This window comes from Callithrix jacchus, chromosome 12 (assembly GCF_049354715.1).
Source record: "Callithrix jacchus isolate 240 chromosome 12, calJac240_pri, whole genome shotgun sequence".
Classification (NCBI taxonomy): domain Eukaryota; kingdom Metazoa; phylum Chordata; class Mammalia; order Primates; family Cebidae; genus Callithrix; species Callithrix jacchus.
In genome coordinates this window covers 12,803,828-12,817,413 of record NC_133513.1, presented here as the reverse complement: position 1 = coordinate 12,817,413, position 13,586 = coordinate 12,803,828, and the positions used below count along the sequence as shown (strand labels likewise).

Genomic DNA, 13,586 nt, shown 5'->3' with positions numbered 1-13,586 from the left:
GGCCAGAGGAGGTAGGAGAACCCCTGGGAATCCAGGAAGCGGGAGGGGGGTCTCTGGAGCTCCGAGGTGCACTGGGTCTGATAAATGGACCCACAGACAATTAGGACATCCAGTGCCACAACTCAACAGACTGCAGGGTGTGGGTAGAGTTCTGAGATGCAGCTCGGGCTGAACCACGGCATGGCTTCCTCTTCACTGGGAGCCCCACCTTGTGCGCTGTGGTTTTCTCACCTGCCTAAACGAGGGGTGGTTTTGTAACTCTGTTGTGCTCTAGAAACCTTCCTGTTTTCCCTTGAAAGCCAAAGAGATGGTAGCCTCCTGGGCGGTGGCTTCACCTTCTCTCTCCAGGCTCCCATGAAAGAGGCACATGGCTCATTCCTCACTCATTTCCCATCTCCCTCTTTGTAAAGTTCTCACCATGAAGCCCTGGAAGAGCCTCATGAGCTCCTCACTGATGGATCCCACCCATCCTGCTGTGCTAAAAAGGCTGGCATCTATAGACAAAGGGCTTTCTCAGAGGAAATGGGGTGAAAAGCTCATGCCAGCCCAGAAAGGAGGTTTGTAGGGGGCAGAAGGGCATGGATAATAATAGGATGATGGCCAGGCCAAGAGGGAACAAGTCATTAGACATGAGGATTATTTCCCATAAATGTCCTGTCTGGCTTGGGGAAAACCACTTGACCATTCCGTTCCCCCATGCTAGAAGCATTATCTTAGTTGTCTATTGCTGTGTAATAAATTACCCCAAGAGGTCGTGACTTGAAAGAACCATATCTGTTTCCTCAATTTCTGTGGGTTAGGAATTGGGCTAGGTTCCTTGCTAGGTTCCATGTGTTAGGGTCTTCCACAGGTTGCAGTCAAGGTGTTGGCTGGGGCTGTGGTCTTATCACGAGGCTAGACTGGGGAAGGTTCCACATCCAAGCTCACTTTCATGGTTGTTGGCAGCAGTCAGTTCTTTGCGGGCTGTTGTCTGGCAGCCAGCCTCACTTCCTTGCCCTGTGGGTCTCTCCAGCATGGCGGCTTGCTCCAACAAAGCATGCAAGCCAGAAGGACAATGACGGTACTGGCAGCAAGGATGTCACAGTCTTTCATAACCTAACCATGGAAGTGACAGCCCATCACTCTTTCTGCATACTTTTCTTTAGAAGCACATCACTAGGTCCAGCCCACACTCAAGGGTATGCTACCAAGAGGTGGGGATCATTGAGGGTCATCCTTGGAACTTCCTCCCATGGGCACTAACAGGGCTTCTGGTGGAGTGGGAGGAGTGTGAGTTTGGCCCCATTTCAGCAGCTCATTTACTCCATAAACCTTATTCTGCATTCACTGTGCCCAGGGCTGTGCTCACCTGGTTTCATAGCAGTACTTCTCTTTCAACAAGACACTGAGTTGATACCCCCAAGAGAAGAAGATGGAAAGGATTATCCTCAGGCTTCCTTGGGCACATTATTTAAGCACTAGCTTATAGAAAGGGAAGTTCACCCTGATGTCTAACTGCAATCCCTTGAGCTTATTTTGAGTTCTTTCCCCTTTAGCCTTACTCCTAGGGGAGTTGGGGAGTCAATTATTCCTACTTTTGTCAAATGGGAAGATAAATTGAGGTCCAGAGACGGTGAAAAAGCTGTCCCAGTCACACAGCATTAAAGCCAGGGCTTCACTGGGCAGGGAGTGCGGGTCTTGGTGTAGCGATGGACGCTGCTCCCTACATCCTGGTGTGTAGACCTCACTCCTAGAAGTGGAGAGATGTCAAGAAAAGAGATAGGAGTCAGGAGAAGGAGACAGATAATCAAGAAAAAGTACTGGGTGATTCCCAAGTGATGAGTTTTGCACAGCCTCAGTTACCACCTAGATAACCATTTAGGAAATGGAAAAAGCAGGGTATGTGTTGGGGTGGGGGTGGAGGGGCAGGCAAAGTGATCCGAGGCTTTGAACTTGAGGACCCGCGGTTTCCCACCACTTTGGGAGGATGAGGCAGGAGAATCACTTGAGGCCAGGAGTTTGAGACCAGCCTGGACAACACAGCAAGATCCCATCTCTACAAAAAATACAAAATTAGCCAGGCATGGTGGCATGTGCCTATACTCCCAGCTATGTGGGAGGCAGAGGTGGAAGGATTGCTTAAGCCCAGGAGTTGGAGGCTGCAGTGAGCTATGATTGCACCATTGCACTCCACCCTGGGCAACAGCAACACCCAACAGACCTGCTGCTGGCTTGTAAGGTCTTCAGCCCTGGAAGTGGGCTGGATGGGTCTAGGTCCTGGGTGCAGGAGAGTGGGGGCTGGTCTCTGCTGATCTGTCTTCCACCTGCCTCTACTTCTTAGATGCTCAGGCTGAGCCCCAGCACCTCCTGGGGTGATCCCTTTGCCTCCCCCATGGGACTTCTTCTTTTTTTTTTTTTTTTTTTGGAGTCTCACTCTGTTGCCTAGGCTGGAGTGCAATGGCGTGATCTCGGCTCACTTAAGCTATGCCTCCTGGGTTCAAGCAATTCTGCCTCAGCCTCCCAGGTAGCTGGGATTACAGGCGCGCACCACCATGCATGGCTAATTTTTGTATTTTTTAGTAGAGACAGGGTTTCACTATGTTGGCCAGGCTGGTCTTGAACTCCTGACCTTAAGTGATCAACCTGCCTCAGCCTCCCAAAGTGCTGGGATTACAGGCATGAGCCACTGTGCCCAGTCCCCCGGGGGACTTCTACAAAATAGGGGCTTCTGGGGGGAGTTGCCAGATGTCCTGGAGGACTTACTGCTTTGGGGCAAGCTCTCTGCCTTTCTGTTTGACAGTCATACCACTAAGGAGGACAGACAGAGGGCAAGGGGGCGGCGCATGTTTGGTTCAGGAGCTGGGCTGTGTGTGTGTCTGCATCTGTGCATGTTGTGTTTTGGTTTGTGTGCATGGCTATCTTGGGAACTGAGATCAAAAGACTCAGGCTGTCTTTCTTCTCCCGTGGCTAAATTGTCCCATTTGTGCATGATTGTCCGTGCCCCCATCCCCTCCATTCCTGCCTTTGGGCCATCTTTTTCCTTTTCCTCTACAAGTGGTCTCTTTTCTTCTGACCTACTCCAATCACTGGGGTCCCATCCATACCCATCCCCCAGAAAGAAAGTCCATTTAAAATTGAACTTTAAAGGCTGGGTGGGGCAGTTCATGCCTGTAACCCAAGCTTTTGGGAGGCTGAGGTGGAGGATTGCATGAGGCCAGGAGTTCGAGACAAGCCTAGAAAACATAGCAAGACCCCATCTCTACAAAAAATATAAAAATAGACCAGGCATGTGTCTGTAGTCCAAGCTACTCCGGAGGCTGAAGCAGGGGGATTGCTTAGGCATAGAAGTTGGAGGCTGCAACAAGCTATAATCGTGCCACTGTACTCCAGCCTGGGCAACAGAGCAACACCTTGCCAAAAAAAAAAAAAAATTGAATTTTAACCAAAATTAAATACAGTTAAAATCTCAATTCCTTATTCACACTGACCACATTTCAAGTGCTCAGTATCCACATGTGGCTAGGGTCTACCGTATCAGACAGCATAGCACAGAACATCTCCCTTGGTCTAGAAAGTTCTATCGGACAGTGCTGGTAGAAGTTTCCACGCTGCTTCTGTCACTTCTCTTTGCTTCCCTCTAGCCCAGGTTTACCATGGGGAAGTTTGCCCAGCTTCATGTCCTCCAGTCCTGAGCACAATTTCATTGTCTCTTCTCCCCAGAGGTGGGACCTGCAGCACAGTCCCACAACCCAGCCACTGTCACAGTCCACCTACTGCCTTCATTTTCTAGGGCTCCTATCACAAATTACTCTAAACTGGGGGGGTACAGACAACACAAGTTTATTCCCTTACAGCTTTGGAGGCTAGAAGTCACAAATCAAGGTTGCTCTTCCCGGAGGCTCTGAGAGAGGCTGTTCCTTGTCCCTCTCCCAGCTCTGGGGGCTGTCAACAGTCCTTGGTATCCCTCAGCTTGTAGCCACATTGCTCCCATCTCTGCCTCCATCAAAACATGGCTTTCGCCCCTGCCTGTCTCCGTTGTCTCAAACCTCCCTCTCCTTCTAAGATCAGTCATTGCATTTAGGCGTCACCCTAACTCCAGGATGAACTTGTTTGAAGATCCTTAACTTTATTACACCTGCAAAGACCTTACTTCCTACCGGCATCACAGGCACCAGGGGTTAGGACCTGAACATATCTTCCGGGGGAACACCGTCCAATCTGCTCCGTGCCATACCATAGTAACCTCCTAACCTTTCTCCTGCCTCTACTCTTGCCCCCCTCCAATCTCATCTTACACAGCAGCCTAGAGGTTATCCCGAAACTTGAATCAGCATGTCATTCTCTTGTTTCAAACTCCCTACCCCCACCCCATTGCTTCCCATGGCTCTGAGAACAAACCTGAGCCCCTTAATTTTGCATGTGCTTTTCTGTTTTTTTTTTTTTGAGACTGAATTTTTCTCTATTGCCCAGGCTGGAGTGCAGTGGTGCAATCTTGGCCCACTGCAACCTCTGCCTCCCTGGTTCAGGCAATTTTCATGCCTCAGCCTCCTGAGTAGATGGGATTACAGGCACTTGCCACCACTTCTGGCTAATTTTGTGTTTTTTGTTTTAGTAGAGATGGGGTTTCACCATGTTGGCTAGGTTGGTCTCGAACTCCTGACCTCAAGTGATCTCTCTGCCTCAGCCTCCCAAAGTGCTGGGATTACAGGCATGAGCCACCATGCCAGTGACTTTTCTCTTTAAAAATGCACTCAGTGTCCAACTCAGTAGCCATGTGTGGCTATTTAAATAATCTAAAACTAAATTCATTAAATGTATTTATTTATTTTATTTATTTTTGAGACAGAATCTCTGTCACCTAGGCTAGAGTGCACTGGCGTAATCTTGGCTCACTGCACCCTGCACCTCCCTGGTTCAAGCCATTCTCCTGCGTCAGTCTCCCTAGTAGCTGGGATTATATGCATGTGCTACCATGCCTGGCTAAATTTTGTAGAGACATGGTTTTGTCATGTTGGCCAGGCTGGTCTTGAACTCCTGACCTCAAGTGATTCCCCTGCCTCAGCCTCCCAAAGTGCTGCAATTACAGGCATGAGCCACTGTTCCTGGCTGATTTATTTATTTGTTCTATTTTTTTTTTTTGAGATGGAGTTTTACTGTTGTTACCCAGACTGGAGTGCAATGGCACGATCTCGGCTCACCACAACTTCCGCCTTCTGGGTTCAAGCAAATCTCCTGCCTCACCCTCCCAAGTAGCTGGGATTACAGGCATACACCACCATGCACAGCTAATTTTTGTATTTTTAGTAGAGACGGGGTTTCACCATGTTGACCAGGATGGTCTCGATCTCTTGACCTTGTGATCCACCCGCCTCAGCCTTCCAAAGTGCTGGGATTATAGATGTGAGCCATCGTGCCCGGCCTTATTTATTCATTTATTTGTTTTGAGACAGTCTTGCTCTGTCACCCAGGATGGAGTGCAGAGGCATGATCTGGGCTCACTGCAACCTCTGCCTCATGGGTTCAAGCGATTCTTGTGCCTCAGTCCCCCAAGTAGCTGAGATTACAGGTGTGCACAACACTCGGCTAACTTTTTTTATTTTTAGTAGAGACGGCATTTGCCATGTCGGCTGGGCTGGTCTGAAACCCCTGACCTCAAGTGATTTACCCACCTCAGCCTCCCAAAGTTCTGGGATTACAAGTGTGAGTAATTTTCACCCAGCCAAAATTTAAATTTTAAAGTAATACAATTAAAAATTTAACGTCTCAATTGCATGGCCACATTCAAGTATTCATTAGCCTCATGGGGCTGGTGGGTACCATATTGGATGGTGCAGATATAGACCATTTCCATCTTCACAGAAAGTTCTGCTCCATGGCACTGCTGCAGTGTACTTTCTCTCTTGGTTTTCGCATGTCCAGCTCAGTCTGATCTTTCTTCTCTGCTCCAAGTCCTCGCCTGGGAGGCTGAGGGAGGAGGGTCACTTGAGTCCAAGAGTTTGAGACTAACCTGGAGGCAAAAAAGAAGAAACCCCATCCCTATAAATTTTTTTTTTTTGAATAGCCAGGTGTGGTGGTGCATGCTTGTAGCCTCAGCTGTGCAGGAGGCTGAGACAGGAGGATCTCTTGAACCCAGAGGTTTGAGGTTGCAGTATGCTATGATGGCACCACTGCACTCCAGCCTGGGTGACAGAGGGAGACCTTGTCTAAAAAAAAAAAAAAAAAAAATTAAAATCGGCCAGGTGCAGTGGCTCACACATGTAATCTCAGCATTTTGGGAGGCTGGCTTAGGCAGATTGCTTGAACCCAGGAGTTCAAGGCCTCCTGGGAAACATGGTGAAACCTCATCTCTACACAAAAAATAAACTTAGCCGAGTGCAGTTTTGACCACCTCTAGTCCCAGCTACTTGGGAGGCTGAGGCTGGAGGAACGCTTGAGCTGAGGAAGTTGAGGCTGCAGTGAGCTATGACTGCACCACGGCACTCTGGCCTAGACAGAGTGAGACTCTGTCTCAAAAAGAAAAAAGAAAAAAAGTCCTCAGAAAGTTCTAGAAAAGCAAAGCCTCAGAAGGAGAGGTGTGGGGAAGTAGTACGGGGCAGCCCAGCTTAGCTGACTCTCCAAGGGGCTCCAGACCGTGAATTGCATCACGCAGATGTCTGCACCTGAGACCCTTTGTACCTGAGTCAGCCAGCCATTGTCTGTGGCCACCGGCAGGGACTCTCTTCCCAGGTGAGGTAGCTGTGATTGGCGAAGCAACGTAATTCTCTGGACAAGTGCGGATCTGTGGGCCTTTAGCAGCCAAAACTGACTCAGCAGCTGGGGACAGTGCCCTGGACAGTAAAGGAGACAAAGCTAGCCCTGTTATTGTGTCTATTAAAAAAAAAGTGTGATAAAGTAGGAGTAGCACAAAATTTACCGTCAGTGACATTTAGGACATTCACGCTGTTATGCAACCCTCACCACTCTCTAGTTCTATTGTAGCAGGAAAGGCCGCAAAACAAACCTCTTGAACACCGAACTGGGAAGGAAGGGGTGATTTATTCGGCCAGGAACAGCGACCACAGCATAGTTGCCTAACAGCAGAGCTCCCCTAACAAAGAAAATCCCTGCCCTTTTAAAGGCTTACAACTCCAGAAATTACACGTGAAAGGGTCTTGATCCATGAAGCAGGTGTGGGGTATGTGACTTAGGTGGGGGTGTGATAGTGTTTAAATAAAAACAATGCCTTCCAGAAAGATTCCTCCACACCATGCCCGTGATCTGCAGGAGTGCGATTAAGGGTGGCGCCCTGGTCTGCCAGCCTTTACTTCCATTGAAATACACTGTAGAAGTCTAGGGGGAAGGGCTCTTAGAACCCTAAGAGGATTAAGGGTCTCCCCCCAAAAGGAAACCCGTATCCATTAAGCAATCTTCTACATTCTCTGCACCCCCTGACCCATGGAAGTCACCAGTAACTTTTGATCTGTATGACTTTGCCTATTCTGGATGTTTCTTTTAATATATATATATATATATTTTTGGAGATGGAGTTTTGCTCTTGTTGCCCAGGCTGGAGTGCAATGGTGTGACCTTGGCTCACTGCAACCTCTGCCTCCTGGGTTCAAGCGATTCTCCTGCCTCAGCCTCCCAAGTAGCTGGGATTACAGGCATGTACCACCACACCTGGCTAATTTTTTGTATTTTTAGTAGAGACAGGGTTTCTCCATGTTTGTCAGGCTGGTCTCGAACTCCCAACCTCAGATGATATACCCTCCTCAGCCTCCCAAAGTGCTGGGATTAGAGGCAAGAGCCACTTCGCCTCGCCTGTATTCTGGATGTTTCATGTGAATATAATCATGCAATTTTTGTTTTTTTTTTGTGTGTGTGTCTGGCTTCCTTTGTTTAGCATAATGTTTTTTTGTTGTTTTGTTTTTGAGATGGAGTCTTGCTCTGTTGCCCAGGCTGGAGCACAATGGCATAGTCTTGGTTCACTGCAACCTCCATCTCCTGGGTTCAAGTGATTGTCCTGCCTTAACCTCCCAAGTAGCAAGCACTATAGGCAACCGCTGCCATGCCCAGCTAATTTTTGTATTTTTAGTAGAGACATGGTTTCACCATGTTGGCCAGGCTGGTCTCGAACTCCTGACCTCGTGATCCATCTACCTCAGCGTCCCAAAGTGCTGGGATTACAGGCGTGAGCCACCGTGCCTGGCCCGGCATAATGGTTTTCAAGGTTCATCCATGTTGTCACTAATAGGTATTAGTATTTCATTCTTTTTTATTATAGCTGAATAATATTCCATTTTGTGGCTTGATTACATTGTGCTTATCCACTCATCCATCCATGGACATTTGAGCTGCTGCCACCTTTTGGCTATTGTGAATGGGGCTGCTGTGAACACTGATGTACACATTTTGGTTTGAACACCTGTTTTTCATTCTTTTGGGTGTACACCCAGGAGCAGAACTGCTGGACTGGATAGTAAGTCTATGTCAAACTCACGGAGGAATCTCCAGATTGGTTTCCTGTCCTGTTCTATCATCCTTATTTCTTACTTTGTGTACATTATCCTTGACAGCTGTCTCATGTATTTCCTTGTCTACCTGTTCTGCCTCTACCTTCTCCTGGAGGGCTAAGCCTTGCCTGTCTCTCAGTGCCAGGCACAGTTCCCAGTACACAGTGAGTGCATCTAACTTGAACAGCTGAATAACCTGTGTCAGGTTGGGCACAGTGACTCAGGCTTATAATCCCAGCATTTTGGGAGGTCAAGGCAGGTGAACTCCTTGAGGTCAGGAGTTCAAGACCAGCCTCACCAATTTGGTGAAAGCCCGCCTGTACTAAAAAAATACAAAAATTAGCCGGGCATGGTGGCTCACGCCTGTAATTCCAGCACTTTGGGAGGCCGAGGCAGGTGGATCACGAGGTCAAGAGATCGAGACTATCCTGATCAACATGGTGAAACCCCGTCTCTACTAAAAATACAAAAAATTAGCTGGGCATGGTGGTGTGTGTCTGTAATCCCAGCTACTCGGGAGGCTGAGGCAGGAGAATTGCTTGAACCCAGGAGGTGGAGGTTGTGGTGAGCCGAGGTCGCGCCATTGCACTCCAGCCTGGGTAAGGAGCGAAACTCCGTCTCAAAAAAAAAAACAAAAAAATACAAAAATTAGTTGAACATTGTGGTGTGTGCCTGTAATACTAGCTACTCAGGAGGCTGAGGCAGAGGCTGAAGTGAGCTGAGATCATGCCACTGCATTCCAGTCTGGGTGACAGAGCGAGACTGTCTCAAACAATAATAAACAGCTTTCCCAGGTGACTGCCGAAGATGACAGAGGTGCGGGTCCTGGTGCTCCACGGCCGCGGCCGTCTCCTGGGCCGCCTGTAGACATCGTGGCTAAGCAGGCACTCCTGGGCTGGAAGGCAGTGGTCTTATGCTGTGAGGGCCTCAATATTTCTGGCAATTTCTATAAAAACAAGTTGAAGTGCTGGCTTTCCTCCACAAGCGGATGAACACCAACTCTTCCTGAGGTCCCCAGCCGCATCTTCCGGCGGACGGTGCAAGGCGTGCTGCCCCACAAGACCCGTCGAGGCTGGGCCACCCTGGACCACCTCGGGGTGTTTGACGGCGTCCCACCGCCCTACGACAAGAAAAAGCAGATGGCGGTTCCCACTGCCCTCATGGTCGTGTGACTGAAGCCTACAAGGAAGTTGGCCTATCTGGGACGCCTGGCTCAGGAGATTGGCCGGAAGTTCCAGGCAGTGACAGCCACCCTGGAGGAGAAGAGGAAGGAGAAAGCCAAGATCCACGACCAGAAGAAAAAACAGCTCATGAGGCTATGGAAACAGGCCGAGAAGGACGTGGAGAAGAAAACCGACAAATACACAGAGGTCCTCAAGACCCACCGACTCTGGTCTGAGCCCAGTAAAGACTCTTACTTCCTCATGCTTGGCCTGACCTGCCCTTCCTCCATCATCAGGAACGTGCGGGACCCAGGGGCAGGCAGCAGCGTTGAGGTGCCACAGGCAGCCTGGGACATAGGAAGCTGGGAGCAAGGAAAGGGTCTTCGTCACTGCTTTCTGAGGTTACTTGAAAGCACTCGGAGAATTCTGTAGGTATAATTTATCTGTGATCAGTAGGAAGAGCAACCAGTTACTATTAGCAAAAGGGAGCCGGAAGACAAGTTGGAGGGGCCCTTCCTTGTGAGTGGTGAGTCTGTTTAACTTTCCACCTGGTCATATACTATACTCTGCAGCTGTTAGAATATGCAAGCCATTGGGGACAGTGTGAGCTTGCTATTGTACAAAGGGTATTTATAGAAGCATAGACGGGAAAGATACATAACCAAGGGGTTACAGGCATTGCCCATGCTCCTGACCTGTATTTTATAATCAGAATCAAATCAATTACTTTTAAACAAAAAAAAGGTCAGGCGGAGTGGCTCATGCCTGTAATCCTACACTTTGGGAGGCCGAGGTGGGTGGATCATGAGGTCAGGAGATCAAGACCATCTTGGGCAACATGGTGAAATCCCATCTGTACTAAAAATACAAAAATTAGCTGGGTGTGGTGGCGTGTGCCTGTAATCCCAGCTACTCAGGAGGCTGAGGCAGGAGAATTGTGAACCTGGGAGATGGAGGTTGCAATGAGCTGAGATTGCACCACAATACTCCAGCCTGGCAACAGAGCTAGACTCTGTATAAAAAATAAATAAATAAACAAAATAAATAAACGAATAACCATAGCTTCTCCTCTGCCCTCACTGCAGGCTGGTGAATGAGGTGTTCACCATCGATGATACCCTGCAGACCCTCAAGCTGCGGCTGCGGGAGACACAGGACACACTGCAGCTACTGGTCATGACCAAGTGCCGGCTGGAGCATGAGCTCGCCATCAAGGCCAACACCCTCTGCATTGACAAGGAGAAGTGCATGGGCATGCGTAAGACTTTCCCCTGCACCCCACGCCTGGTGGGCCACACCTGAGCACCACCCCTGCCCTTGGCGCCTCACTCCATGCTGGCATAAAATTGGAAAAGGTGGAGAAACAAAATAAAATGGTATTTTGTTTGGAAGGGGCAAACTTTCTCTCTTTTTCTATCTGTTTGTTCTCTGAATTTCTTTGTTTTTTGTTTTTTTTTGAGACGGAGTTTCACTCTTGTTACCCAGGCTGGAGTGCAATGGCATGATCTCCGCTCACCGCAACCTCCGCCTCCTGGGTTCAAGCAGTTCTCCTGCCTCAGCCTCCTGAGTAGCTGGGACTACAGGCGCGCACCACCATGCCCAGCTAATTTTTGTATTTTTAGTAGAGACAGGGTTTCACCTTGTTGGCCAGGACGGTCTCGATCTCTTGACCTCGTGATCCACCCACCTCAGCCTCCCAAAGTGCTGGGATTATAGGCGTGAGCCACCACGCCCGGCCCTTTCTGCATTTCTTTCTTTCTTTCTCCCTCTCTTTTTCTCTGTTACCTGTTTGTCATCTTAGGAGCACAGTGTAGATGAGGGTGTTTTAAGATTAGTCATGGCAGCTCAAGATCTAGAGCCCAGCTCTGTCGCTTAGGAGCTGTGTGGCCTCGAAGAGGCTTATAACCTGTGGTCCTCATCTATTGAACGAGGGCAGTCCTAGGTGCAGGAGATTGTCAGCAGTGTGGGGCAGAGAAAAACAAAAACAAAAATAACCAGGATTTAGAATCAGAAGTTCTGGGGTTGAATCCCAGCCTTGGTAGTTGGAGTGTTTGTATGTATGTATGTATATATGTGTGTATTTATTTATTTATTTGAGATGGAATCTCACTGTGTCACACAGGTTTGAGTGCAGTGGGGCACTCTCGGCTCACTTCAACCCCCGCCTCCCTGATTCAAGCAGTTCCCCTGCCTTGGCCTCCCCAGTAGTGGCAGTACAGGTGCCCACCACCACACCTGGCTAATTTTTGTATTTTTAGTAGAGATGGGGTTTCACCATGTTGACCAGGTTGGTCTAGAACTCCTGACCTCAGGTGATCCACCCATGTCAGCCTCCCAAAGTGCTGGGACTACAGGTGTGAGCCATCACATCTACTGATGGAGTATTTTAGAAATAGCTATGGGAGGCCAGGTGTGGCGGCTCACGCCTCCAATCCCAGCATTTTGGGGAGCCCACGTGGCTGGATCACTTGAGGCCAGTAGTTCCAGACCAGGCTGGCCAATGTAGGGAAGCAATGTCTCTACTAAAAATACAAAAATTTGCCCAGTGTGTTGGCGCAAACCTGTAGTCCCACCTTCTGGGGAGGCTGAGGTGGAAGAATCACTTGAACCTGGGAGGCAGAGGTTGCAGTGAGCCAAGATTGCTCCACTGCACTCCAGCCTAGATAACAGAGCAAGACTCCCTATGAAAGTAAAAAAATTGCTATAGGAGAGAAAGGAGGCAAAATTCATTCTGTGGGCTGGGTGTAGTGACTCACATCTATGATCCCAGAACTTTGGGAGGCTAAGGCAGGGAGATCACAACGTCAGGAGTTTGAAACCAGCCTGGCCAACATAGTGAAACCCCGTCTCTATTAAAAGTACAAAAAATTAGCTGGGCATGGTGGCTCATGCCTGTAATCCCAGCTGCTCGGGAGGCTGAGGCAGGAGAATTGCCTGAATCCAGGAGGCGGAGGTTGCGGTGAGCCGAGATCGTGCCATTGCACTCCAGCCTGGGTAACAGCAGCGAACCTCTGTCTCTAAAAAAAAACCAAAAACCAAAAAACAACCAAAGTTAGCTGGGTGTGGTGGTGCATGCCTGTAGTCCTAGCTACTCAGGAGGCTGAGGCAGGAGAATCACTTGAACCCGGGAGGCAGAGGTTGCAGTGAGCTGAGATTGTGCCACTGCACTCCGGCCTGGGCAACAGAGCAACCCTCTGTGTCAAAAAAACAAAAACAAAACCAAAAAGCCATTGTGTGGGTGGAATAGGAATTGAGGGAAAGCTCTATGGGGAAGTGACATTGCCTCAAAAAGTAGTTAAGCATAAAATTACTCTATGACCCAGCGATTTCACTCTTACGTGTTTACCCAAGAGAAGAGAAAACAATCCTCAAATACTTGTACATGAATGTTCAAAGCAGCACTGGTCACATTAGTCAAAAGGTGGAAGCAACCTAAATGTCTATGCCTGGAGAAATAGGAAAACAAAACGGGCTGAATCCTCATCGTGGAGTGTGATTCAGCCTTAAAGTGGAATGAAGCACTGAGCCACAGTACAACGTGTGTATACCTTGGAAACAGGATGCTCAATGAAAACCAGACACAGATGCCACCTAGAGTATGATTCTGTTCATATGAAATGCCCAGAATAGGCAAATCCGTAGAAAGAGCAGATAGAGTTGCTGGGAGAGGGCAATGGGAGTGACTGCTTAGTGGGTACGGGGTTTTATTTTGGAGCGATGGAAATGTTTTGGAACTAGAGAGAGGCGGGTGCACAATATTGTGAATGCACTAAATGCCATAGAATTGTTAATTTTTGAATTGGAGTTTCTCTCTGTCACCCAGGCTGGAGTGCAATGGCATGATCTTGGCGCACTGCAACCTCCACCTCCTGGGCTCAAGGATCTTCCTGCCTCAGCCTCCTGAGTAGCTGGGACTACAAACATGCACCACCATTCCTAGCTAATTTTTTTT

At 48.8% G+C, this 13,586-nt stretch overlaps 1 protein-coding gene and 1 pseudogene across 1 annotated transcript in view; both read left to right on the top strand.

Annotated features, from left to right (window-relative positions):
* The window catches only part of TEKT5 (tektin 5), a 68,968-nt gene extending 57,935 nt beyond the window's left edge, over positions 1-11,033 (top strand). The window contains exon 7 of the mRNA XM_035266907.3: positions 10,720-11,033. Within this exon, the coding sequence (XP_035122798.2) occupies positions 10,720-10,936 (217 nt within the window). The 3' untranslated portion in view covers positions 10,937-11,033. The remainder of the gene's footprint in view (positions 1-10,719) is intronic.
* LOC128929236 (large ribosomal subunit protein uL13 pseudogene) lies at positions 7-10,704 on the top strand (annotated as a pseudogene).
* Positions 11,034-13,586: the final 2,553 nt, after the last annotated feature.